The sequence below is a fragment of the Stylophora pistillata genome, chromosome 2, assembly GCF_964205215.1.
Source record: "Stylophora pistillata chromosome 2, jaStyPist1.2, whole genome shotgun sequence".
NCBI classification, from domain to species: Eukaryota; Metazoa; Cnidaria; class Anthozoa; order Scleractinia; family Pocilloporidae; genus Stylophora; species Stylophora pistillata.
This window is the reverse complement of record NC_142520.1, coordinates 42,098,271-42,124,708: the sequence shown is the minus strand read 5'-3', so window position 1 is coordinate 42,124,708 and position 26,438 is coordinate 42,098,271. Positions and strand designations below refer to the sequence as shown.

At 38.8% G+C, this 26,438-nt stretch overlaps 1 protein-coding gene across 4 annotated transcripts; it reads right to left on the bottom strand.

Annotated features, from left to right (window-relative positions):
* Positions 1 to 1,612: 1,612 nt before the first annotated feature.
* On the bottom strand, positions 1,613 to 19,226 carry LOC111342359 (uncharacterized). 4 transcript variants are annotated; one of them, XM_088747121.1, is made up of 12 exons: positions 17,487 to 19,222; positions 15,186 to 16,489; positions 14,780 to 14,843; positions 13,895 to 14,096; positions 12,722 to 13,068; positions 11,346 to 11,584; positions 10,727 to 11,019; positions 9,751 to 10,092; positions 9,160 to 9,319; positions 8,532 to 8,820; positions 8,383 to 8,411; positions 8,012 to 8,150 (listed from the first exon to the last, which is right to left on the bottom strand). In XM_088747121.1, exons 1-11 carry the CDS (start codon positions 19,192 to 19,194, stop codon positions 8,401 to 8,403), a joined length of 4,959 nt encoding a protein of 1,652 aa, XP_088603247.1. In that variant the 5' UTR covers positions 19,195 to 19,222; the 3' UTR covers positions 8,012 to 8,150; positions 8,383 to 8,400. The 4 variants fall into 4 exon arrangements, with proteins under 4 accessions (XP_088603245.1, XP_088603246.1, XP_088603247.1 ...); XM_088747119.1 differs by lacking the exons at positions 8,012 to 8,150; positions 8,383 to 8,411; positions 8,532 to 8,820 and adding exons at positions 1,613 to 2,139; positions 2,540 to 2,840 and having other exon boundaries at positions 17,487 to 19,225; XM_088747120.1 differs by lacking the exon at positions 8,383 to 8,411 and having other exon boundaries at positions 6,377 to 8,150; positions 17,487 to 19,219.
* Between the last annotated feature and the right edge of the window lie 7,212 nt (positions 19,227 to 26,438).

Sequence of the window (26,438 nt, the reverse complement as noted above, 5' to 3'; positions counted from 1 at the left end):
GCCCCCAAGCTATTAGACAAATCTTCTCGACTTTATTTTGTGAGAAGAAACCGGATTTAACAATGTACAGAAATTAGATTATAGTATATTGGCTCATATACCATAATGGCTGAGCCAATAAAAAGTCTTAAAAAGCTGACGCGTGCAGCAGGACCTTGCTGCCCTTACATGCCTTTGTAATTTGTTGCAAAAACCTAAAGTCAAACTAAAATGAAAAAAAAAAAAAAAAAGTCGCGTTTTTTTAAAGGAATTTGGAGTTTCTTGTTCTGGCTTGAAAAAATATCCAATAGCAGAATTTTTGTTTTAGACTCGCGTCTTATTTAAGTTAAAATTTTCAACACTTAATTAAAGGTCATATGATAAAATCTTTATTGACTGAGTTTGATCGGGCCGGACGGGAAAATATTTGGCTCTCGTTCAGGAGGATTGGACCGAGCGCATGACCTCGAGCCAAATATTTTCCCGTCTGGCCCCCCCCCCCCCCCACTCAATCAATTAGCACATAGCAAGTACGCATGTGCGCACGTATGTGTGTGCTTGCGTACATGTGTGTACGTGCGTGCGTGCGTACGATGACAATGATGATGATGACACTAATAATGACGACGACGATAATGATTGTGATGATGACAAGTACAACAACGACGATGATGAGGATGAAGACGACGCGGACGGCAAGGACGACGGCGACAACTTTATACTTACTTACCTTACCAGCTAGCACGTTAATAGGAAAAGATAGGATTTGTTTTGCTCATTTTTATCGTAATTTTTGCCATTTGCAATCCGCCGAGATTCGGCAACCTTTGGAAGTCACTACAGCCAGAAAATTCTAGTTTACCCTGAGTAGTTCTCGTTCGTTGTTGGAGCAAATTTAGAAATTTCGAACATTTGACCTAGAGCAAATGAGGGCTTTGACAAATGCGCTAAAAATTATGTACATCACAGCTTGATATGGAGAGATCGTTAAAACAAATTGCAAAAAGGCATCGTTGTTTTAAAATACATACAAGCATTCTTATTTAGTGGCTCACTTTTTCTGTTAATAGATTATTTTATCTCTTATCGTAGGCCATATTCTTTGAATTACAGGAATTTGTCAGTGTGTTATTTTCATATGGTACAATTTTTCCGACTAAAACTTGATTCGTGGTAGTACAAATACTGATCTACATACGAGTATTTACATATGTTAAAAGAGTAAGTTTAGCTAGTCGAAACTTTTGGTATGAAAATGTCTTTAGTTCTCATAAAGAGGGATTTTGCACCTGGCCTCATTTTCGAAGAAAGTGTTGTTGAAATTCAGAAATTTCCTTCTCCTGAATTTCCAATTTTGAGACCATCGATGCTTAAGAGTGAATTACTTAATGTTTTTACGTTCAGCAACGCTTGTGAGGATAAAAGCAGGGAGCTGACTGGTAAACTCTCCCTCCAGCACAAAAGTATTTTAAAATCAAAGTGCCAGACTTAAAAACCATATCCAAAGATCTCAAACTTACATTAAAAAAATTACAAACTTTACGGATATTTACCAAAGATTTTTCAACGTTAGCCATCAATCTTAATCTAAAGCCAATTGTTTGCGTATGTGTGCGCATGACAAAGTCTCATGTTCAAATCAGGCAAATTTTTTATTTGTCCATGGTAGTGTTGATGTGATGTTTTCCTGAGCCAGCTGACAAGTTTGGCATCTCGTGATTATTCGTTTCGTTGTGTGTGTAACAAGGTGCGTTGTGCATTGAATGAAGTCCACAAACACGTCCTTTAAGTTACCATTTGCATGCTAAATTCTTTCAATTTTATCAACTCCCTTAGTCTAACTTTGATCTGGACGCGCTCGACGCCTTAACTTAAGACAATCTACAATGTCATCGTTGATGTCCGCTAATCCTATCCGAGTCAGTGCGACCATGACTCTTCTAATCGTGGCCGACGCCCCGTTCTCTTCACAAAATTTTTGTAGAGCTATATAACAGCATTCTCCACATTCATTTTGCTCTTCTTTAGAGATCGCATCAATTTTTCCGTCTGTAAGCCCCAGCTCTCTAGCCAGCCTCATCCAATTATGCTCCACTTTTTCTGATACAATTTTCTTCACGTCCGGATTCGTTTTCAATGGTTTGTAAACAGCATCTTTACCTGCAAGGAAGAAAAACAAAATATGCTGAATAATACAAAATAAGCGAGCATGCTGCCCTCAGTAACAGAAACATGCCAATAACTGATCAGCTTCGTGTATCAAAAATTCCCTCTCCAACAACAAATCAACCAAGGTTGACCCCAGCCCCTCCGCAATCTTAGCTCGGTTAAAGCTGGACCTTACTATGGGGTATCAAGAGAAACTCGCCGAGAACTCATTTTTCTCTTGTTCCCAGGCTAAGTCTGGACAACGGCAAAATAAAATGCGCTATGACTAGGTCGGTGCTTATCCCTCTGGTCAGAACAGGACAATTACAAAAAGAAGTAAACCAGAACCAAAGTACTTTTGGATTACTCTGCACACTCAAGTGGAATGTGCTTCACCTTTTAGTGTCGTTACCTTTCTTAAGTCGTTCAATCACAAATCCGTACACGCCAATCTCGTTCAGTCCCTCAATAAGAACTTGAAAGCACTCATCTTGAATTTCGATTTCCAAACCCGCGAGAGCCTCATAGAAGCTTTTTATTGGGTGACTGTCATAATTGTCATTCATATTGGCACTGCTAAGGCGATCAAGGAGATCGTCATACACCTCTGCTGAACCAAGGAATTGTTTTCCAATCGCCAGAAGCTGCTCAGGACGCGGACTTAACAAGATGTCATCATTAACTGGAATGCCAAAAAACTCCACGGGGGTTTTCTACAAATACAAAAAAGAAGCAAGTACCTACTAAGTTTTATAATAATGTACGTTTCAATGTCCGAGACGGTAATTTTTATTTTTCTACTAAGTCCGCCTTGTATTCTACATACATTTATGAGAAAATCCATTCTTTTTTCTTTTCTATTTCACCAACACACAAAACTGCCCCCTTTATCAGAAAAATGTTAGCTTTGGGTATACACTCAACATACTTTTGATCGGAGCTTTCCTAAAACAAGTTCAAAAATTGTGAAATGTTCAGCAGGCAACCGTGGACGATACTCCTACTCTTGTACGTTGGATCAGCGATGATCTGATCGGCCCAAAATAACGAATATGAAATATAAATATAGAGGCAAGACCGATACAACGTAGATAAGTAAATTTTAAGACGGAGCACTATATCACGGCTGACCAAACCAGCCTTCTTCAGGTTCAGTGGGAATTAACAGAGAATTTGGGTGATGCTTCATTGATAGCTGTATGATGTAACAGCGGAAATATGTAAAACTAATTTGATTGACAATGAGATAACAATAAAAATAGAAATAGTGAGCAAAAATAGAAATGAAGTAAGGTAAATTGGATAAATAACTAGAAACTAATACATTTCTTCGCGAGTGTTCAGGCCATCTGGATAAATAGTGTTGCCTCTTGAAATAAAAAAAGTTTCCCTGGCCTTGCGTATCGAGTCTCTCTTGGAAAACACTTTTTTTTTCAGCAAATATAATTATATAGATCTCAGGCTCACACTTGTCATCAGTTTTGAAACAAAAATCTCCCTTGTGGCAGCAGAGTTTGTGCAGAAGGTTTTGCATGTGCGCACGTATGTGCGTACTTATATATGTGCGTGCGTGCCTACGGGCGTATGTGCGTGCGTTTGTACGTGCATGCGTGTGTACATGCGTATGTACGTGCGTGCTGGTGCTTTCGCCCGATTTTGAATTACGATCAACCTGGCCAGCTCATAGCCTGCTTGACGAATCAAAAATGTTGATAAACACTGCTGATTTGGATTGTAAAGATAATGACGATAATGATAACGATGACTATGATAACAGGTAAACGATGACAATGATGATGATGTTAACAATGATGACGACGACTATAATGATTACGATGATAATACATACAACAACGACGATAATGAATAGGATGACGACGACGTCAACTTCATACTTGAGATTTCTAGTCGCGCGTTAGTAAGTAAAGATAGCATTTCTTTTGCTGTCTATTGTAAGTTTTGCTATTTGCAATCCACTGAGATTCGGCAAACTTCGGACGTTACTACAATATCTTAGAAAGTTTTCGGCCAGAAAAATCCAGTTTACCCTTGATAGTTCTCGTTCGTCTTTGTAGCAAATTCGAAATTTCGAACATTTGACTTAGAGTAGATGAGGGGTTTGATAGATCTGCAAAAAATTATGTACATCACTGCTTGATATGGAGAGATCATTAATATAAATTGCAGAATAGCACAGTTGTTTTGAAATACATACAAGAATTTTTATTTAGTAGCTCACTTTTTCTATCAATAACTTATTTCACCTTAAGCCATGTTCTTGGAATAATGATTACAATAATTTTTCCGTGTGTTATTTTAATATGGTACACTTTTCCCGACTTAAACTTGGTTTCTGGTAATACAAATACTGATCCACAGACGAATATTTACAGATGCTAAAAAAAGTAAGTTTAGCTGGACAGCCAAACCTAGATGTAAATTTACTTTGCTTGGGCATAATATTCTTTAGGATTTTGGGCTCCGAAAATTGTTGTCAGCCTTAAATTATCAGTTTTCTGCTGATGTGTTCAAGGTTTAGAGAATATCTTTTATTAAAATTAACCTAACGGTCTAAGAACGCACCTTTAGATAACATTTGCATGTTACCATGTCCCTGATAAATATATTTTTTATAACAGGAATGGAAAGAGTGCGAAGCTATGAGCCACTTCGCTGAAATGCTCAAGGCCCCTTTAGACTTAAAAAGGGTGGATATATGCGAAACTTTTGATAAGAAAATGTGTTTTGTTCTCATAGAATAAAACTCATTTTCACGAGAGGGATTTTGCAGCTGGCCTCATTTTCGAAGTAAGTGTTCTTGCAACTCGGAAATTTCCTTTTGCTGCATTTCCAATTTTGAGACCACTGATGCTGAAGAGCAAATTTTAACGTTTTTACGTTCAGCAACACTAGTGAGGATAAAAGCAAGGAGCTGAGTGGTTAGCAGCACAAAATATTTTAAAATCAAATTGCCAGACTTTAAAACCGTATCCAAAGAGCTCAAACTTACATTTGAAAAATTACAAATTTTACAGATATTTACCAAAGATTTTTCAATTTTAGCTATCATTCTTGATCTAAAGCGCATGACAAAGTCTCACGATCAAATCATGCAAATTTTGCCTTTGTTCGTGGTAGTGTTGGTATGATGTTTTCCTGACCATGACATATTTGACATCACGTGATTGCTCTTTTCGTTGTGTGTGTGTAACATGGTGCGTAGTGCATTAAATGAAGTCCACAGACACGTCCTTTAAGTTACCAATTGTATGGCGCCCCGAAGCGGACAAAAATACTTGTGTATAGATATATAAGACTTGTTTTGTAAAATATACGACTTGTTGCGGAAATATAAACTTGTTTTGTAAAATATATGATTTGTTGCAAAAATATAACACTTGTTTTGTAAAATATACGACTTTGTATAAGTATAATACTTTAACAATGCCAGCGATTTGAGTGTTCAGCGGTAAGTGGAACACAGCCCACCGCTCCGCAAGCCTCAAAAAAGATAGCGGATTAGTTAGGAGCTTTTCTTTGAGTGTTAGAACTTTGGAAACAAATTTGCGAGGACGTTAGACGAAACTTGTTTGTGACAGTTGAAGAAGCAGCTGAAAAACTGAGGAATAACTCTATTCAACTTATCATCGCCTCCTGGTTAGCTCAATTGGTTAGAGCGCTGGACTATTGTGAGGAAGGTCGAGGTCGATGGTTCGAGCCCCAGGCGGACCAACACTCAAGGTCTTAAAATAACTGAGGAGAATGCGCTACCTTTCTATAATATCAAGAAATGGATAGACATTCTAGTCTTCTCGGAGAAGGCCAAAGTCCCCCGAAAAGTATTGTGATGCGCATTTGATCATATCCACATGTTAATTTCCGCAATATAAATATTCAATTATCATTATTATTATCATCGCACTCATCATTGCAGGCAGACAACTAACAAGAGAAATCAGCATGCGCCCTGCTGCAAAGCAGCTGACCACAGACAGTGGGCGCCATTAAAGTATTATTTTTTACTGCGAACAAGTCTTATCTGCAACAAGTCTTATATTTTACAAAACAAGTTTATATTTCCGCAACAAGTTGTGTATTTTAAAAAATGGGTTTTATATTTTCGCAACAAGTCGTATATTTTATAGTCTGCTACACAGCCGTTCTTAGGGTCGTCACGCATGCAACGCTCCTCACTACGAACGTGGGGAGGAACGTTGCGTGACAACCCTAAAAACGGCTGTGTAGCAGACTATATATTTTACAAAGCAAGTCATATATCCATACACAAGTATTTTTGTCCGCTTTGGCGCGCCATACAATTGCATGCTAATTTTTTTCAATTTTATCAGCTCTCTGAGTCTAACTTTGATATAGATGCCTCAAGCGATCGACAAGAAACATGTTGGAGGCGTGGTTTTTGTGGACTTTCGTAAGGCGTTTGACACGATTCCCCACTCCATTCTGCTCCGAAAACTTCAGAGTCTTGGTATAGCTGGGGACTTATGGTACTGGATAGGGGCTACCTCTCTGGAAGAACGCAAGTAACGACGATTAATGGGTGTGAATCTCAAGCTATGCCAGTTACTTTTGGTGTACCTCAAGGGTCGGTGCTGGGCCCTATGCTGTTTTCCATCTTCTGTAATGATCTGCCCAATATCACTGAGGGAATAGATGGTGACCCACAGCTTCACATGTATGCAGACGACACCACCGTCTATGTCTCGGTTCCGACCTATAAACTGGTGGCTTCCAAGTTCAATGAAGTACTAGCAAGGCTATATACATGGTGTTGCGAGAACTGTCTCACTCCACATCCCACCAAGACGGAATATATGCTGCTTGGTGAACGCGGACAATTGGCTGGGCCAAAACATACCATTAAGATGGGTGATAATGTTATCGAGGAGGTTGTTTCTACAAGATGCCTAGGTGTTCAGATAGACAATGCTCTTAAATGGGATCATCATGTATCGGAATTAGCGAAGTCATTTACGCAGAAGTTGAATTCACTTAAATCCTTGTATTTCCTGCCTAATCAGGCGAGAACTGATTTCTATTTTAAGGTTGTTCTGCCGTCTGTGACATATGGTATGTTAGTTTGGGGCTCTTGTGGTCGACTGTTTTTCTCAACCTTTGAATCTATACATGATAGAACGGCGAAAATAATATTTAACTTGGATTGGTGTACTCCAAGCAAGGAGGTTCTTGCCACAATAAAATGGAATACGTTAGATATTATGTATGAGAAGCGGTTATTAATCTTAGCGCATCAGGCTTACTATCATCTTTTACCATGTGCTATGAACTGTGGTTTTGAAAAGTATGTAAGTAGTTACGACCTCAGGAGGAAAATGGCATTTAAGTTACCTAGACCTAAGACCGATATGGCCAACAAATCATGCTCATACAAGTCAATTACTCGGTGGAACGCTCTGGAAAATTAAATGAGATCAATTCAAGACGTTGATGCTTTTAAGAAGTCACTCAAGTGTATTTTTAAGCCACGTATATATATATATATATATATATATATATATATATATATATATATATATAATGGTGTATTATGTAGAATGTTTATTGCTGTAAATGTGTAGAAATCTTGCATAAGTATTCTTGTAATTAGTTAGGAATTTAGTTTTATTGTTTGTACACGACCACATCAGGTTTGCTGATTTTTTTTTATCGTATTTAAGTAAATGCTGTTGTTGCTGTTGTTGCCGTTGTTGTTAAATTAAGACAATCTACAATGTCGTTGTTGATGTCCGCTAATCCTATTCTATTCAGTGCGACCATGACTTTTCTGATCGTGGCCGATGCCCTCTTATTTTCACACCATGTTTGTAGAGCTTTATAACAGCATTCTCCACATTCATTTTGCTTTTCCTCAGAAATCGCTTCAATTATTCCGTCTGTAAGCCCCAGCTCTCTTGCCAGCCTCTTCCAATTATGCTCCACTTTTTCTGATACAATTTTCCTCACTTTCCGATTCGTTTTCAATGATTTGCAAACAGCATCTTTACCTAAAAGGACGAAAACCAACGTACGTTAGATGATACGAAATTGACTGCGAGCATGCTGCCCTCAGTATCAGAAACATGCCAATAATAAATCAACTTTATATATCACAAACCCCCTCTCCGAGAGCATATCAACCAAGCCTGGCCCCAGCCCCTCCGCAATTCTTGGCTCGGTTAAAGCTGGACCTCACTACGGATATCAAGAGAGATCCGACGAGAAATCTCGAGAACTCACCTCTCTCTTGGCTTGTTCCTAGGCTAAGCCTGAACAACGGCAAAATAAAATGCGTTAAGACTAGGTCGGGGCTTTCCCTTTAGTCAGAACAGGATAATTATAAAGAGGAGTAATACCGAGACCAAAACTTGACGTTTTATTTTTGTTACCTTTCTTGAGTCGATCAGCCACATGTTGGTATCCGCCATGGCTACTCAGGTTCCTGACAAGTGCTTCAAAGCACTCAGTTTGGAATTCGATTTTCAGTCCTGCAAGAGTCTCGTAGAAGCTTTTTGTTGCCTGCCTCTCATTTATATTGCCTTTATCAAGGCGGTCAAGGAGATCTTCATACACCTCTGAAGCAACGAATTGTCTTCCAATCGCCAGAACGTCCGTAGCTTGCGGATTTGACAAGATTTCATCATCGACTGGAATGCCAAAAAACTCCACTGGGGTTTTCTAAAATACAAAAATAGTAACACGTACCTATTACGTTTATGATAATGTACATTTTCATGCCCAGGACGGATATGTTTATTATTCTACCATTCCGACTTGTATACCACATCAATGTGTGATAAAACCAATTCTTTTTTCTTTCCTGTTTCATCAACACACAAAATTGTCCCCTTCATCAGAAACAATGTCAGCTTTGGGCATACATTCGACATACTGTTGATCGGAATTTAACTAATGTCATCCTTAATATCGTTAAACAAAAAGAAATTAAACAAAAATAGCTAAAGAAATTGCAGTTGTGACAAGGTGTACCACTGAAGTTACAAGAAAACCTCTCACCTTCAGATCTCTCTTGAGAGGTGATAATCGAAAACTCAACTGACAGAGCAGAGTGCCTTTTACAAAATTCGGCGTTTTGAAAAACTTCACTCCTGAAAGTCCTTTATCGTCAATGACACGAACTGGAACTTGAACTTTATGGAGGTCGTCACTTATAAACCTGATGAAAAGAATTCTCATTAGCACAAAAAAGTATGTATTTATTAGCAACAATATTTGCTGTTTTGCTACAGTGTTACCAAATCGACGAACGAGGAATTGGAAACGGGGAACGGGGAGAGAGTGTACAGTGATAATCTGTATGAGAATTTAATGATTTTTCTGCGACTCCCCTCTTCGATGACCCTATTTCTATGGCATTTGAAATTCATATCAGAGGAAAATTAAAATTTTGAAGTCGAAGTTGGAGTCAGGTTCCATCAATAAAAAGTTAACTTTAAGTCTTCACCGATTTTGATTTTGAATTCGATTTTTCAAATCCACTACCTTCTCGCCCTTCTTAGCACTACTGAAAGAAAAACTACTGGTATACAAAGTCAGTTTGACAGCGTACTATAGGTTTTTCTCGATGAACCGTATCTAAAAACTCACTGGAGATGAAATTCCTCCATGTCATCCTCATCAATCGCCCTGATCCCGCCTGTGAGGGAGACGTATGCCTTGTCACGCCCAGGAATCATCGTGATGCGGGAACTTGAATCGCTCGGAGAAGGTACATTAGCCTGATTCGTAATTTCATCTCGTACCTTTTCTCTAAGCTGAGGCGGGAAGCAAATTAGGTACAAGATGTCTTGAGAGTCAGGGCAGTCCTGGGGTGGGAAGTAAGCGAAGAACACTGCCAGCTGAGGTTGGGTCCAAATAAGGCTCGACAGATATTCCATAACACCTTTATAACTGGGGCTCTTTGCAGACCAGTCAATAAGACACGAATACCTGTAAAAGAGGCAAAAGAAACGTATATAAACTGCAAGATTAGCTCCATATCGCCAGCATAAGTACACTCCTCTCCTTGAGAGCCGTCTTTGTGTTTGTCAGCAACGTCTACCGTCTACTCAAGAAACAGCAGATAAGGACAGTGAGTTACAAGGAGTGCCTTTTGCCTGAGTGCAAAAGACAGTATCACGATAGTGATAAGCAAGGGTAGGGTTTCCCTCCGTAAAATAGATCTTAAACTAATTTTTTTGTCCCGCCATGTCTATAGTTTACTTTTCTTTTCATTTAATGGGGAAAATGGCGATCCATGGGCTTAGTTAGGAGCTCTAGTGCCTTACTGGCACGGAATAATTTTTCCAAATACATGTAAAAACTGTCCACAGCTGAGTGCTCACTTGATAAATCATCTCCACCTCGATATTTTCTTAACCCAGGCTAAAAGGTGATCGAAAAGCTCAATACTTATTTGTGGGAAAGTCCTGAGGTTAACATATTATAATCGTTAACGAGAAAATAACAGTTTATCTCCTCGACTAGTCCGTCCAGGAAAACCCCCATTAGGGGTTCACATAGTTTAGGGCCTACTTCGCTTTGCAAACCGGCCACATAGGGTGCAATTAATAAACAAACATACCCAGAGAAGCGTTCCACCTGGAATTTGACTGTCATCCCGTCGAACGTCACAGGGTTCTTTAAAGTTTCAGTGATGTCCAACCACTCCTTCTGTTCACCATCAGATCTCAGAAACAATATTCTAACTCGGCATGTCGTTGGATCAGAAAAATCATGGTGCGTGTCTCCCAAAGAAACTGGCAGCGTGATGGTAACAGGCTTCAAAAACTCAACCATTTCGTCGCACACTATTCGCAGCACAGGTCCAATAAGTATATCGCTAGCCTCAAACTCTTCACCTGGTGCTTCTTGCACCTAAAGGCAAATTATGTCGAAAGGAGAAACGCAAGAATTCATAAGGGAAAAGAACTAGCTATGTTAGGGTAAAGTAAATGGAAAATTAAGTGTTTACGTGTCACAGTACCTCCAACAGTTTAAGACAGATTCAAGCAATAAACTCAGAGTACATTTTCAGAGAACCGGACCTTTTTAGTCCCAGAATCTAACGAGTCTTATCGATATAACTTCGCTTGCCAACTGACTCGACATTTCCCCCACCAAATATTAAAGATAATTAAGAACATTTATCCCAATGACACAGATGCCCTTCGCGTCTGTTATATTCCAGGAAACTTCTGTACCTTCATTCGAAGAGGAATCCTTGTTTTGGCAGTTACAGCCTTTTTCGGGATAGTAACGCACACACTTGGATATTCAGGCACGATGAAGGAACCGCCAGTTGGTGTAATCGTGAATTCAGGGGAAAGATGGAGACGACTGACTACTGCATATGTGGCGCATTCTGTGATATCCGCTTGTACAACAGGGAAGTGTAAATTGGGAATTTCTTGGCTGGATTTATACTCTTCCTCTTCAAAATCTATTTCAATAAAGCAGAGAACAAGAAAAATGTGGTTTAAGTTATTTTTTAAGTACCAAGTAAAAGGCCGAATGAGAGTAAATTAATGAGAATTCTTAGATGTTTGAAAGTGTCGACATTTAGGTTTGATTATTAAAACAAAGTTTAGCCGTTGTTTAACAAAACCGCGTCCTAAACAATCCTTGCTTCAGTAGCTGAACCTTTTATCTGAGTATTATTCATTTTTTTGAACAGTGTCAAGAGGGCCGAAAGCTAACAGCGGAGAGACATTTATCGAATTAAATCAACCTTTAAAGACAAAAAACCTGAGGGGCACTGATTGCGCACAACCATGGTTACGGTTAGACCTCGTGTAAGTAGCCGGTCTTTAGTCTTTGCGCAAAAATAACATAAAGAAAACATCTTCGCACGCTTGACCGCTCCTTGATTTTGGTGTAAACGTCGCTCAACGATTATCGTCCATCATTATCAAGAATCGCTCTGAGAAAATGTCTTTAAAGCGTTTTAGTGTGTAGATATTTATTCCGTGGCTTCCACAAGCCATTTTAAGAGGGTAACAAAAGTTTATACGTGATGGGTGATTAAGGCAACAAATTAAAATGTGGCGCATGAACTTAACAGAAAGGCGAGCGGGATTCGTGAATTTATAGACTAGCGTGAGGCATGATTTGCCTCCTAAAAATTATGTGCTCTGTTTTTTTTTTTTTTGTTTTTTTTTTTTTGTAAAAAACCTCAGATTTCCCCAAAACCTTTAAATCAAGAAGAGAAATTTGAAGTTTTTCCTTAACACATGTGACGTTTGAATTTTTCTAAAATTCTTGCGAGAAATGGGAGGAGAACCTTCTCTCCTCCCCTCTCCCCTCCTTTGCCACCCTTTGTTAAGATATTGCCAGATGCAGGTTTATCTCCCCTTCCCCCCTCCACCACGCCTTGTCACTCGTCTCAGACCTTCCACGCGTATGATATGGTGACGGAATATTCGCCGCGCTGAAGTTCGAGCTTGAAAACACATTCTACCACTTGCAAGCATGTTAGTTTTCTCACTGATCCACCCGTGGCCGACCAACACACTCAACGATACATCCAGTTCCTTATCTCTAATTTAACATTAGCAAATTTAAAGGCTATTACTCCAACCTGAGTTAGTTCTGAATTCTTCCACACCAATCACTTCTTCCCATGCAGCAGTCTCGTTGTGGATCAGTTTGTACAACACCAACTCGTAGCCGTGTAGGCCGGGAGAACTGTGAGTGAACGAAATCTTAACTTCAGCTTCAAATGTAAAAGCTTCCTGACTGCTGGAAGAAATTTCAATCACGTTGCTGACAAGAGCCTCGTGCTCCTGCAAAGGAGGGCACAGGACTGCGGGTTTCCATCGGTAGACCGTTATCAGGGTGGGCTCAGATACAGCGTCACGAGGGAAGGCTAGCTGCACAGCTCCTAGCGTGATATTCCAGTGTACTTCCTCGCTAGTGAGTGTTTCTCTAAAAATAATGACAACGCCATGAAATGAAGGCGAATGGAATCATTTAGATAAAAAAAGGAATTTTTAATTGTGATGGTTAATGTCATCAACACTGCCCTCATTTTGGTTAATTTTTTTTTTCTTTTTGCCACAATTCGAGAATCACAATCCGGTTATCAGTATGAGATCCAGTAGATCTCGCGTTGAACAAAACTAGGAAAGTTTCTTTTCTGTATTCGCCTAAAAAGGCAGAAACCTGCCGCATGCACAAAAACGATGAGAAAAATAAAAAATGCTATTACGAGTCAAACTTGTTTTTTCCTAAGAACCAACAATTTTCCCGTCCGACCCGACCTAAGCCGGTTAACGGATAACGGATAACGGATAACGGATAACGGATAACGGATAATCTTTATTTGTACTTGTAGTGTATGCGGTTGGTTCTCGTAAGCATGCGCACGTGTGCGCATTATGTATTCCATGTGCTTTTAAAATAAAAACCGAATACATGACAGTACTCGCATTCATACTTGCTCTACGTAAAAAAGTTACAAAATTGAAAGAAATTATTAGAAATAAAATTGGAGTATTAGCAGCCTGGAATAACCATAGGGGTTAGCGGAGCCAGGCAGCTAGCACTTAGGCCGGCACATCACTGTCGGTATTTTTCTTTCTTACCTTTTTCTTTCAGCTCACATCTCGGACAAATGTATACCTTTACGTGGTCCTGTACACAACATCGCGTACGGCTCTCATACAAGAATTTTTTAAACGTTTTTTCAATAAAAGCGTGCGATGCCGCGTGGGTCATTTTGAGAAATAGTCCAATTCTGATTTTCACTCACTCGTGTATCGATTTCCTGTCTGGATCTTGTTCCTGCTCACTCTCTAACTCTTCTCCCTCTTCTTCTTGAATTGCTAATTGTTCCACCTGCCCGATTACTTCTGGAATCTCATCGCTGCCATCGCTAGTACTATCGAGATCCTCATCATCATCGGGAGGAAAGTCATCTTCGTCTTCATCATCGTCACTAGACATCTGGTCAACTTTAACAATAAAATATCTCTTTTCGAAAAAAATTCCTCAGCAAAAACAAAACTTTTTGTTTGATAACAAAATGAATATTTTCTCAGACCATAAAACACATCTATATTTTTGATCCCCTCGTATGCCGCTGAAAAATGAGCGATCTCACATGTATTTCAAGTACGTCTGTAAGACTCAAACCGACCTCGTTTGGGGCTTACAAAAGACTTACTTGTTTAGTTAGTGTCGACGACAGCTCGTACTACCCTACGAATCTAAAGATAGCTTCTACCGTAATGTTTGTTAGACGTTGCACTGACTAACAAAAATCTATCGTTTTGAATTACACAAAGAGCCGGATACTCTTAGAGAATTCTCTCAGGCTGATCAGAACTGAAACAAAATGCAGCGCACCAAACAACTCAGGCGTCCAATGCAAGAAACAAAATTCAAACTGAGGAATTCAAAATGGTTCAAAAAAAAGAATGAGAGAGCTACATTTACGTTCTATGTTTTGAACAATTTGACGTTTTGAAAGTCTTCATATTACACCCGACTACTCCTCTTGAAGTGTCCAAAGATCACAAAATACATTCGAGTTCTCTTGGATACATATTAGTTAAAAACGCCCTCAAGTATACTGATTAAAAATAAGTGGTGATATATAAGCAACTTAAGGTCAAAATAATCTATCATCAATTACCTTTGGTTCCAAAAGAAAGAAATTCTTTCACAGCTCCCAGAAAAGTTCCTCTCTGTTTGGCTTCCTGCGTAGGCATTAAAAAGCGAAAAAATTTCAGAGAATAGCCATTAATCCAAATCTAAGTTACGTGAAAAGATTAATCACAAGAGGATATTGATTGAATCACAAAAGATAATCTATCATACTCCGGCAATACAAGGACAAAGCTTTTAGCAAGTCAGAGGTACATTTAATCAACAACGAGACTGGTGACTGAGTAGAATTTTCAGCTCGAAGTTGTTCGGTTCAACCAATCACAGAGTGAAAACGAAATAACCAAAATTAACGAGTTGTACTACCTATCCATACTAAACTGAAATTCGTTGAAGGTAATGTCATCCATTGATAGGTTGGAGTTTAATCATACCTTCAACAAACTTTCATATTTCAGTTTCTTTTTCTCTTTCATCACTGACGAAGCCAAGTTTACTAGCGTGGCGAGAATGTCGATTCTGTCCCGGCCTGACATCTCTTCTTTGTCTCTAAGTCTTCTCCACTTCTTTTCGTAAAATCGGAACGCTTCGTTACGGTATTTCTCGGCCATATCTTTCTCGCGAAGCTGGTTACAGATGCTCAAGAGAGTTTGCAGAATATCCTCTCTCTCGGTATCTGGTAACTTTCTCGTGTCAGGTGAATTCCACGCGCCTTCATAAAACCATAGAGCTTCTTTTTGGTATCTCTTCTGTGTTTGTCTGTCACCAAATTCGCTAAGCCTTTCGTTTATTGAATCTATGACTTTCTTGTTTGGTGGAGAAAATTCAAAACCTTCGAAGGCTCTTTCTTCGTCCCAGTAGCGTAGATAAAAGTCAAATGCTTCTTGTCGAAACTGATCTTTCCTCTTTCCTTTGTGAAGGAACGTTTCATAGCTCTTAACGATTCTGACCATGACCTCGCTGTGGTTTCCTTGGCCAAGAGATTTTTCAATCTCCCATGCTTCCTCATAAAACTCTTCTGCTTCGTCAAAGTACTCCAAGTCTCGGCAAATCTCCGCCATCTGGAAAGCACTTCGAGCGGTCCAAGGATGCTTTCCCAAAATGACCTTCTGGATCTCGTAACCATTCTTGGCAGGTTGGTAGGCGTCTTTGTAGTTTCCCAACCAACAGTACGCGTTAGCAATGTTTCGATTGTACAGCGCAGTGTTCATAATGCCTGGGATTTTCAGTTCCTTTGCGAGCTCTAAGGCCTCTTTGTAGTGTTCGATGGCCTTTTCAAATTGTTTCTTTCCTTCATAAACCGTTCCGATTTGTCCTTTAAAGAGCGGCATGTCAAAATGTTTCATAGAGCCAGAGAGCTCTTGTCTCATATCATACGCTCTCGTGTAGTACTTTATGGCCTCGTCATGTTCTCCCAACTTGTTGTGGCAGTTTCCAATGGCGTTTAAGCACCTTGAAGTGCTTGTGTGGCTGTGAAGTACATCTTGCATTATCCTCAACGCCCGGTGTAAAATCTTCAGCGACTTTGGCATATTTCCTGCTCTGTGATACACTTCACCCTCAGTGTATAGGTACGAACTCTTGGTCAACCTAAAGAAATCTGTTCTCTTAGTTTCCTTCTGTATTGTGGTTAGTGACTCTTTGGCTCTCTTCACGACTGCTAATGCTCTCTGCCATCCCTCAAGTTTAAGAACTATCAAAGCTTCTCTGCATTTTAGTTCTGCTCGAAGTAAAGAAACTAGAAAGACGAAAATAGAAAGAGGTTTTTTTTGCCCTTGGTGGGTATTATTTTCACACAATTCCCCCTTGTTGAATGCCGAAGTTTTGGTTGAAACGTCGGAATTTTAAACCTGCGAGTTTTATGCACACATATAACCGGAGTACATCTTTCATTTGTCATCAGTATGTCACTGATGGTAAACATTAGGAATGTTTAAGGGAAGTTTGGGTAAGGATTCGTTCTCTCGTCTTCAAACCCTGACGTAGTGTAATCTACAACGAAAATCAGGATTCTTTATAACCTTTTTAAGGCCATTAAAAGCGTAATTTGTGACAAAACGACCTTGTTTAGCTACGTCAACCAAACTGATACAAAACGTTCCGGAATCATCAGAATATCCTGTCTGACTGCAAATTGAAAATTCTATCCTAATGGGCGCGGTACACAACGAATATGCTCTTAGAAGCAGTGAAATGGCCCCACAAACGAAATTAGCAGTAGTTTTAAGAACTTCGAGACCAGTCACGTGACCATCAATTCCTCAATCATTCAACAGATTAATCAAAATCAACTTTCATCATATCAATAAATCATTCAAACAGCCATCATGTCATATAATTCAAATAATTGTGCAATAAAGTGATCGTTACCTCACTCAGAAGAACCATTTCTGATACAACAAAAGAACGATCCATCGATGATCATTTTGCAAACATTTATAAAAAAATAACAAAAAGAGTTCATTTTCCAGGCGTTTAAACAGATTCAGACAAAACAAGATGGCGAAAGGCTTCTTACCGGAGAGGCCAGAGTTGACCCGACAAGTTCACGTTTTAGGGTCTTTTATGAGATTTTTATTTCCTTCTTTTTTGGGGGGTAGAGGGGTTTAGTTTTTAGCTTGCGTAGGATTAATTTTGATTTTTTTTTCACAAGTCTGCTAACTTATTGCATAGAAATATCCAGAAAAACGTCCTACGCAAGCTAAAACTTTTTCAATTACATGTTAAAACTTTACCTTCCTTTCCATCTTCCTCGACCTTTTCAGCCCAACAGTTAAAAATGTTCCTTCTTGCTTTTTCATCAAGCATGGCCTCGAAGAGATAGAAGATCATAACACTTTCACGGTGCTTCTTTGGAATAAGAAGATGGTCTGACTTGAATGAAATATCCAAAGCCAGTTCAAAGTTTGGTTTGTCAAGGTCAAATCTATCGAAGGCCTCGATGTAGTCTTTGTCCAAAAGCCCAGAAATCGCTTCCATTTTGGACATGAAATGTTCATAGAACCTGCCTTTTGCCTTCTCGTAAACTTTGATGAACTTCTTTTGATTGCTGCCGATGCTTTTCAGAAATGTTCGCACCAAAGGATGGATGTCATAGGTGAGTTCTTTCACGTCAGTGTCTACCATTAGCACCTGACTATTCCTGAGACCCTCCAATTGAATAACAGCCTCTGACAAGTCCACTCCAAGGACTTTGGCTGCTGCTTCGACAGAGAAAGAGCGACAGAACAGTGACATCGAAATGGCGGATTCTCTTAATCGTTGACTGGGCAAGAATAAAAACATTTTTCTTAAACAGTTTGCTTGCTCTTTACCAATGCCTTCCTTTTCGGAGTCAAAAACTTCCATCTCTCGACTCTCCTTCCCTATTGGTGGTATTACTGACTCCAGAGGTTCAGCTTCTCGTAGTTGGTCAATTGTTTTCAGAATCTTGGTGTGATCGGCTATTTGTTGCCTCAAGATTGCTGCCATTCCCTTAATGATGAGGGGATTCCCTTGGCACATCTGCAGCGGTTTCTCCATTTGACCTTCTCCAACGTTGCCAATTCTCTGATTTTGGAATAAAACACTTGATGAAGCTTTCTCTAAGGCCATAACTTCGTAATTGTCAACGTTGGCCAACTTTGCGTGACGAAGTGTTGATCTTGATGTCAACAAAATCTTCAATTTCGATTTCCCCGTATAATCCTTTGGACCCAGAAGTCGCTGCAGAAACATCACGAAATTGTTATTAAGAGAGATGGAAGCTTGATTATCTCCTCCTGAAAATTCATCGATGTTATCAAGGAGCAGTAATATGTCACTTTGTTGTTCTGCTCGCCTCAATTGTTGCATTAATTCAACGACTGGATTTGCTTCGAAGCTTATGATCGTTTTGTCTGATCCCGGTGCTAAAGCGTTTAAAACGTGAAAATGAACGTCTTCCATCCTAGTGATTTCTCTAAGATCAGCCTTGAATTTTCTCCCTGGCCACTTTGAAACAGTTTCCATCGCTAATTTTGTTTTGCCTACTCCGCTAATTCCATGCAAATTGACAACACGCGAACTTCCCACAATCAACATTGCCATAATTTTCTCTAGGTCGCGTAGTCTGCCGGTCAAACCTGATTCTTCCTTTCCAGGACTGACCTCCTGTTGACGGATTTCTTTAAATTGTTGAATTTTTTCCTCAAGAGACTTTTTCTTGGACGCTTTTGGGCCTATAAACTCCTCCAACAAAGTCAGATTGTCCTCTGATACAAGACCCTGATTAGCGAATAATTTGAGACATGAGTACAAATCTTGTTCTCCTTGATTCTCAAACTTGCCCCTAAAATTAGATTTTATGGACGATACAGCATGCCTTAGTTCTTCGGGGCTTAGTTCATCGGACACCCCTCGAAGAAGTTCGTTGAAACGAGAAGTAATTTCTCCCGTAGCCGAGAATGTCTCGACAGACGCCATCTTCGTTAAGTAGAGAGCTTAAGCACCAGACGTTCTTGAGGTCACGAACGCCTACCGGAAGTCATTAGAGGAACTATGTACATACTGTGCATGTCATGACGTTCGCGTGGTCACGTCGCAGACGCCAGAAGGCCACTTTACAGGTTGAAGATAGGACGCCTCAAAAATATCCTGTTATTTTATTTATAGGAGATAAATTATTGACTCAAAACCATAAAAAGCTCTTCTGCTTTTCATTAAGTGATTAAAAAAGGTTTTCGTAGCGCGTAAAGTGGTTTTTGCTTAATCGATAGATTAAACGGGATTCGACAATGGCAGACAATCTTCTCGCCAAGTCTGGGTGAGTTAAGTCATTTGATTTCATGTCTATTTGAATCATCAAATGCAGAACGAAGATTTTTTTAAACCGGGTTTAAGCTTATCACAAATTAGTTTAAGCGATAATTTAGAATTAAGACACTTAAGCGACATTTAGATACAATAACAGAGATAGATGATTGTCTTTCTGCATCGGTTGTATTTTGTATTTTGTAACTGCACATTGTATAACGTATGCATGCCTGCTAGGTTTTGAGCAAGCGACTACAAACATAAGAATAACAAATCTCGCTGTGGTTAACGAATTTAGAAAAAGAGAAATGGTCCTCTAAGCATCCATATTATGCACTGAGAACTTCATGCTCGCTCGTTTGTTCGCATTGTTTACACAACTATGAAGTGGTAAATTTCAAGTCGCCCAATAAATATGAAAGACGAATTATTCATTCTGTCAAGAGAGTGGGGTAAAGAAACTTATTCCCTTTCTCATTAAGGTCATATCTCTAGCATCTTTTAGCAAAGACATGTTAACACGGGTAGAAGTCCGTGTCTGTAAAACGTCGATTACTTAACCTTCCTATTTCGCACCAAGAACGAAGGCCTCGATCCAGTCTTACGCGGCTTCTCTGCCGTTCGTGTTCTCAAGTGTCTGTTGACTGAAGCCATGTCACGTGACATCTAACCGGCCTCATGTCTTCAAATTTATGCAGGAGACTTATTTGATTCGTGACAGACAAAAAAACAAATCAAAATCAAAATGGATCAAATGACTTATAATTAAACGCCCTTTGATACCTTTTTGATACGTCTTTTGCATCGATCATGGGTTCCATTGAGACCATCCCCTTTTTTTCTTCGTTTAGAGTCGAATGCGTTTCCTAATATTGGGTTGGTTGGTCGGATTGAAAATAAAAACTGAAAAAAATCACAGAAAGTCTCTAAATAGGAGGCTTGGTACCTTAGCAGCATAATAAAGGCTAATATTTACATATTTGGATTAACAAAATGCACAATATACTGTAAAACATATTCCTAATTGTAATTCCTGTTTTTCTGGATGCTAATTTTTCAGATTAAAGGATTTATTAAAGTGGAAAAGGGCTGAATTATGTTGTTCCTTTTTTTTTTCGAAAATTCCAAAACTTTGGGTCGATCAGACGAAACTAAATGTAGAAAAAGGATCGGAAAGACAGTAGCCTAACATTTGTTTTAATCTGACCAAAGCTGCTCTTCGGTAGTATCTCTGAAAGTGATTTCATCAGCAATCACAACTTGAAGACTGGTCTGCTATTCAGCGGAGCGAATTCTAAGAAAGCCACTGGTTGGACTATTTTTATTTCTATAGGGAAAATTTTATGGGAAATTGCAGTTATCAGAACAGCGCTTATGACATATTTTGGGTTACAAAAATCTGATTTTATGTTTCCCATTTTGAAGGCGAAAATATGCGCACCTACTACTTACATCCCTTGCGGGTGCCACCAGAGTCCACAGTCCACAGTCCACAGTCCACAGTCCACAGTCCACAGTCCACAGTCCACAGTCCACAGTCCACAGTCCACAGTCCACAGTCCACAGTCCACAGTCCACAGTCCACTGTAGTGGACTGTAGTGGACTGTGGTGACTTCCCGGGAGAAAAGTGGCTCAATTTTGATAACAATAGGCTTTGTTATACAGGCGAAAAATAACTCTATATGGCCATTTTTGAACAATGGCGCAAGAGCTTAAGAACACACGAGGGATTTGTCGAAGTTTCCGTTTAGCATACGAGCGGGAAATTAAACGCTCGGAAAGACTAGATTTTAGGCTTGGAACTATGACGACTTTAGTTTAGAACTATGACAGTGTCTGGAGAAAAATTTATACTAGCTGACGTCTAAGTTTTGTTTGATTGCAGTTAGTTTCAGGAACAATTAAACTCCCTCATTTCAAGGAGTGGTATCCGTAAGTTATGTAATAATTATACAATTTTACCATATATTGCATTTCTCAAACCTTTTGTCAGTGACAAAATATCAGAGTTTTTGAATACTGTTTAGCAATCTATTGGAAAACTATGAATCACACGATTTTGAGCAATCTTTAACAGTTAGAAAAAATTTCAGTGGCAATTCAAATTGGACACAATATTTTGATTTGGTGTATGTTACACGTAAGTGTTTATAAGTGTAAGTGTAATTTAGAGCATGTCAAATATTAGATCTTATTAACCAAGCGTGAGGGCCGTACAGGGAGAATATCGACCCGATCGAGATCTTAACAGTACGGACCTCGCTGCGCTCGGTCCGTACAAAAAAAAGCCGAGGGCCGATATTCTTCCAGAAGGGTCCGAGCAAGCTTGATTAATGAGAGATTCATTATACGACTGAAGTTCAAAGGGACAAAAGTGCGGTATCATTCGGGACCATTCGGGACAGTGTCCGGTCCAATACTTAGAGAATATTGGACCGGCAATAGAGCATTTTGATTGGTTGATTTTAGTTATTGGCCATCTGACTACCCGAGTCGTGTAATATGTAGTGCTTTTAACACTTGCTGATCGACTGGGGGAGGTTAAAACAGTAATTACCAGGTACCAGCTCTCTGATGAAAAACACAGTGCCTTGATTTCTGTTTTTCAGAATATAAAAGCTTCTGAATACTGTAATGAGCAATGTTATGGAAAACTAAAATGAAACATGTTATGATCATAAGCAATGATCTTTAAAACTGAGAAAAATAACATCAAATAGGAAGTATGAGATGAATAGGTAAAAAAGAACGCATCAAGAAGTTATCTGCCCATAGAAATTAACAATATGAAATTCTTATGAACTGTTTTACTGTACGTTTTTTGTACTAGAGAGACAATAAACAATAAGAGATATAGAAAATTTCGGCTAATGAAAAAGATGAGGAACAAGAGAAAAGCCTACAAACTGACAAGTGAGTCTGGTTTGATTGTATTTAATTTCAGGAAGTTTTTCGGCAAACAATGGTAAGTTTTGTAAACTAATTACATAATTTTAGCATACATTGCATTTTCCAAACTTTTACGACAAAATATCTAAGTCTCTGAAGACTGTAATGAGCAATTTAATGGAAAACTATGGAACGTCTCATGATTAGAAGCAATCTTTAGCACTGATGAAAAGCATCAAATAAGAAATACCGGGAAGGCCTTTTAAAAAGAGCATTAAGAAGTTCTTTTCCTGGTGAAAACAGCATGGAAAAGTTGCGATGAGATTAGTAAGAGATCTCATACTGGTTACATGCATTACACAGAAAGTTTTTTACATGAATAAATATTAAATTTATTCATGATTAATGAATAAATTTAATGGCTGATTAATGTATGATATTTAGATATCAGGCTGATTTTTACATGAATAAATATTAAATTTACATGAATAAATATTACTGATTTACATGAATAAATATTAAATTTATTCATGATTAATGAATAAATTTAATGGCTGATTAATGTATGATATCTAGATATCAGGCTGATTAATGTATGATATTTAGATATCATACATTAATCAGCCTGTTTGATGTACTCTAAAACAATAATTGTGCTGTTAATGAAAGTAATGGATTTTTGCCTCGCTGCTTTGCAGTTCAGCAATTAATGTCCAATATATACTATTTACCTCTACAATTCTAAGGCCACCATGGGGATAACCCTTTGTTGGGTCTACTTGATTTTATAAAAGAAAACAAGATTTTTACACCCTTTTGCTGTACATAAATCCTACATGTAGATGTGTTTTATGGTTTAGAGCTAATAAAAGTGGATAAATTTTAGGGGGTGCTTACATAAGTGTAAGGCATATGTGCATGCATATGTGCATGCATATTTGCATGCATATGTGCGTGTGCAAATATAATATAGATCTCAGGCTTAGACTCATCATCAGTTTTGAAACAAAAGTTTCCCTTGTGGCAGCAGAGTTTGTGCAGAAGGATTTGCCAAACAAGTAGCAAACCATGCACAAACCAGGTATTAATCTGGGACATTCTGAAAAAAAGCATTTCACATGAATAATAATAATGATAATAATAATAATAATAATAATAATAATAATATAATATAATAAAAATAATAAGACATTTATAGAGCGCCCTTTCCTATGGGTTCAAAGGCTCTATTTACAAAGTGACAATTGTAAAATAGTTTAAAATAATTAAAATTAGTTAGTAAAGATTATAAATCACCAAGATCATTTCATGAATTTAAAAAGCACGTGAAAAAAAAATAGCGGTTTTAAGCCGTCTTTTAAAATTGTCAAGTCAGCCAGCATCCCTAACATGCTGAGGAAGACTGTTCCAGAGAAACGGTGCGACAACAGAAAAAGCACGACGGCCATAACTATCTGTGTGGAAGGCAGGGACGACAAGTAGATTCTTCGTTGAAGACCTAAGGTTGCGTGGTGGTTGATAGTTTTGATAGAGAAGGTCTTCAATGTAAGTCGGAGCGAGACCATGAAGAGCCTTGTAGGTAATAGTAAGTATTTTAAATTCAATTCGGAGATCAATCGGAAGCCAGTGGAGTTTTTTGAGAACAGGTGTAATATGGCAAAACTTTGGTGAAACAGTAACAACACGAGCAGCTGCATTCTGACCACGCTGAAGCTGTTTAATCAGATACTACTTAGGTAAACCATATAATAGCGAGTTGCAGTAATCAAGTTTTGATGTGACTGAGGCATCAATAAGAAGCTGGGCTGTATCAGCGGTGAGATATCTACGAATGATACTACTTTAACGAAGATGATAGAATGCCGATTTGCAACTTGCAGTCACTTGAGGAGCCATATTTATAGATTCATCAAAAAGAACTCCAATTTTACTTGCTCTTGAAGAAGCCAGCACTCTCTCATCACAGACATGAATAAGTGACAAGGCTGGTCGAGCAAGGTTACGAGATAATATGACAAGAAGCTCAGTTTTGTCTTTATTTAATTTTAATCTATTAAGAAGCATCCAGGTGTCAATTTCCCGTACACAGGCCTCCAATTTACACTTGCTCAGCTCCATATCATTAAGGGATGACGTCTCGAATGTTACATAGAGCTGCGTATCATCCGCATAAAAGTGAAAACTCAACTCGCTCTTACAGGCGATATCACTTAATGGAGAGGTGTATATTGAGTATAAAAGAGGACTAAGTACTAACCCTTGGGGTACACCAAACTGCAGAACATGACGCTCAGAGGTCAATCCATTGATATTAACAAATTGAGCGCGATTGCTCAAATACGATCAAAACCATTCCAATGCCGTACCCCGAATTCCAAATCGATGAGAAAGGCGTGAAAGTAAGATAGAGTGGTCAACAGTGTCACATGTTGCAGAAAGATCAAGAAGTAGCAAAATCACTGATTTTTTCTTATCTAAGGCAATTGCGATATCATTATGAACACGAATTAAAGCCGTCTCAGTACTATGAAGTTTTCTATATGCTGATTAGTACATTACATTAAGATCATTAGTATCCAAATAATCAATAAGCTGCTTTGCGACACACTTCTCAATAACTTTAGACAGAAAACTCAAGTTCGAAATTGGCCTAAAAATTTTTTAATTCTTCCAGGCTCAAGGACTGTTTCTTGAGTAGTGGTTTAACACCAGCCACTTTGAGGTCAACAGGAAGTATTCCAGATTCCATTGAAAGGTTGACAATCCTGAAAATCACTGAACTAACAGTAGTAAAGCATTCCTTCATAATACAACCAAGAAGAGGGTCTAAATCACAAGACTTTAAATACATAGATCCAACGATTGCTTTCAGATCAGCCAAGAAGCAGTACATATTGGTGAAAGCCGAGTAAATTTTGATACTAATACCAAAATATATCTGTGGCACAATGGCATAATTTATAGCTGTAAATAATACAATGTAATGTCCTAAACACGACAGTTTATAGGGATATTATATATATTACGCGTACTTAAGCAATGAAGGCCTGCCAGTTACCTTACTTATCATCAGTTAATGTAAAACATATTGTTCCTCTTTTGCAGGTGAACCTAATCCAACAGCTGGGAATTGAACCAAACGGTAATCAATCAGCTGCCTTGCAATGAAAGGTATTCCTCCAGCAATCTACTTGTTACCATTCTAGTTACTGAATGGTTGTGGGGTGGGGTAGTCCATCTGCATCATTCCTCACAAGGGTGTTGTCCAAACAACTGGTTAAATTCCTTCAGGTGAAAGTCTCTTTCCTGGTCCCTAAAGGTTCATGCGATGAAGACAAGAAATAAGCTAAATAGCAACCTATTACCATTGGTGAGAAAAGAAGAAGCTTGGAATTAAAGATCCCCTCGAATGGCTTTACTTCCCACCAGAAGGCCTCGCTACAGACATTGTAATTGTTGTAGGTGACAGACTTGGTAAGGTGCGGAAATTTCTAAAAGGATTCAGCCCAGTAGAAGCTTCACTTCACAGTGTTGCCAAAGCCGTGGCTCACTTGAACCACAGGTCTTGTAAACTGGCGTATATTGGTGCTGCTGAATATGGAGACAAGCGATTTGTTGAGAAATTTCGAAGGAATCTTTATAAACACTTTTTCTTAAGGCATTTAGCCCAACATTTACGTTTAAAGTTACCCTTGCCGATCAGTAAGGGCCAATTTCTCAATTCATTGAGATTGTTTTTTTTGCCCTGCCGGAAGGAATACGTATAATTTGTAGAACTGTTCCTCACCCCTCCCCCCTTCGGCACCTCCCCCTCCCCCCATGTCATCCATTAGCATCCATGAGCTTTTGTCTCAAGTAGCAGCTTTAAAAGCGACGGAAAAAAAGGTGTACATTTTAAAAGATCGCGGTTACGTTCGTAACAAAAGTTTCTACATAAAACATAAATACTTTCAATAGGGTGCAATTGGCTTCAGTGAACACAGTTGGACAGCTGATTAACGTTAAAAGGTATGCGGTCAACAAC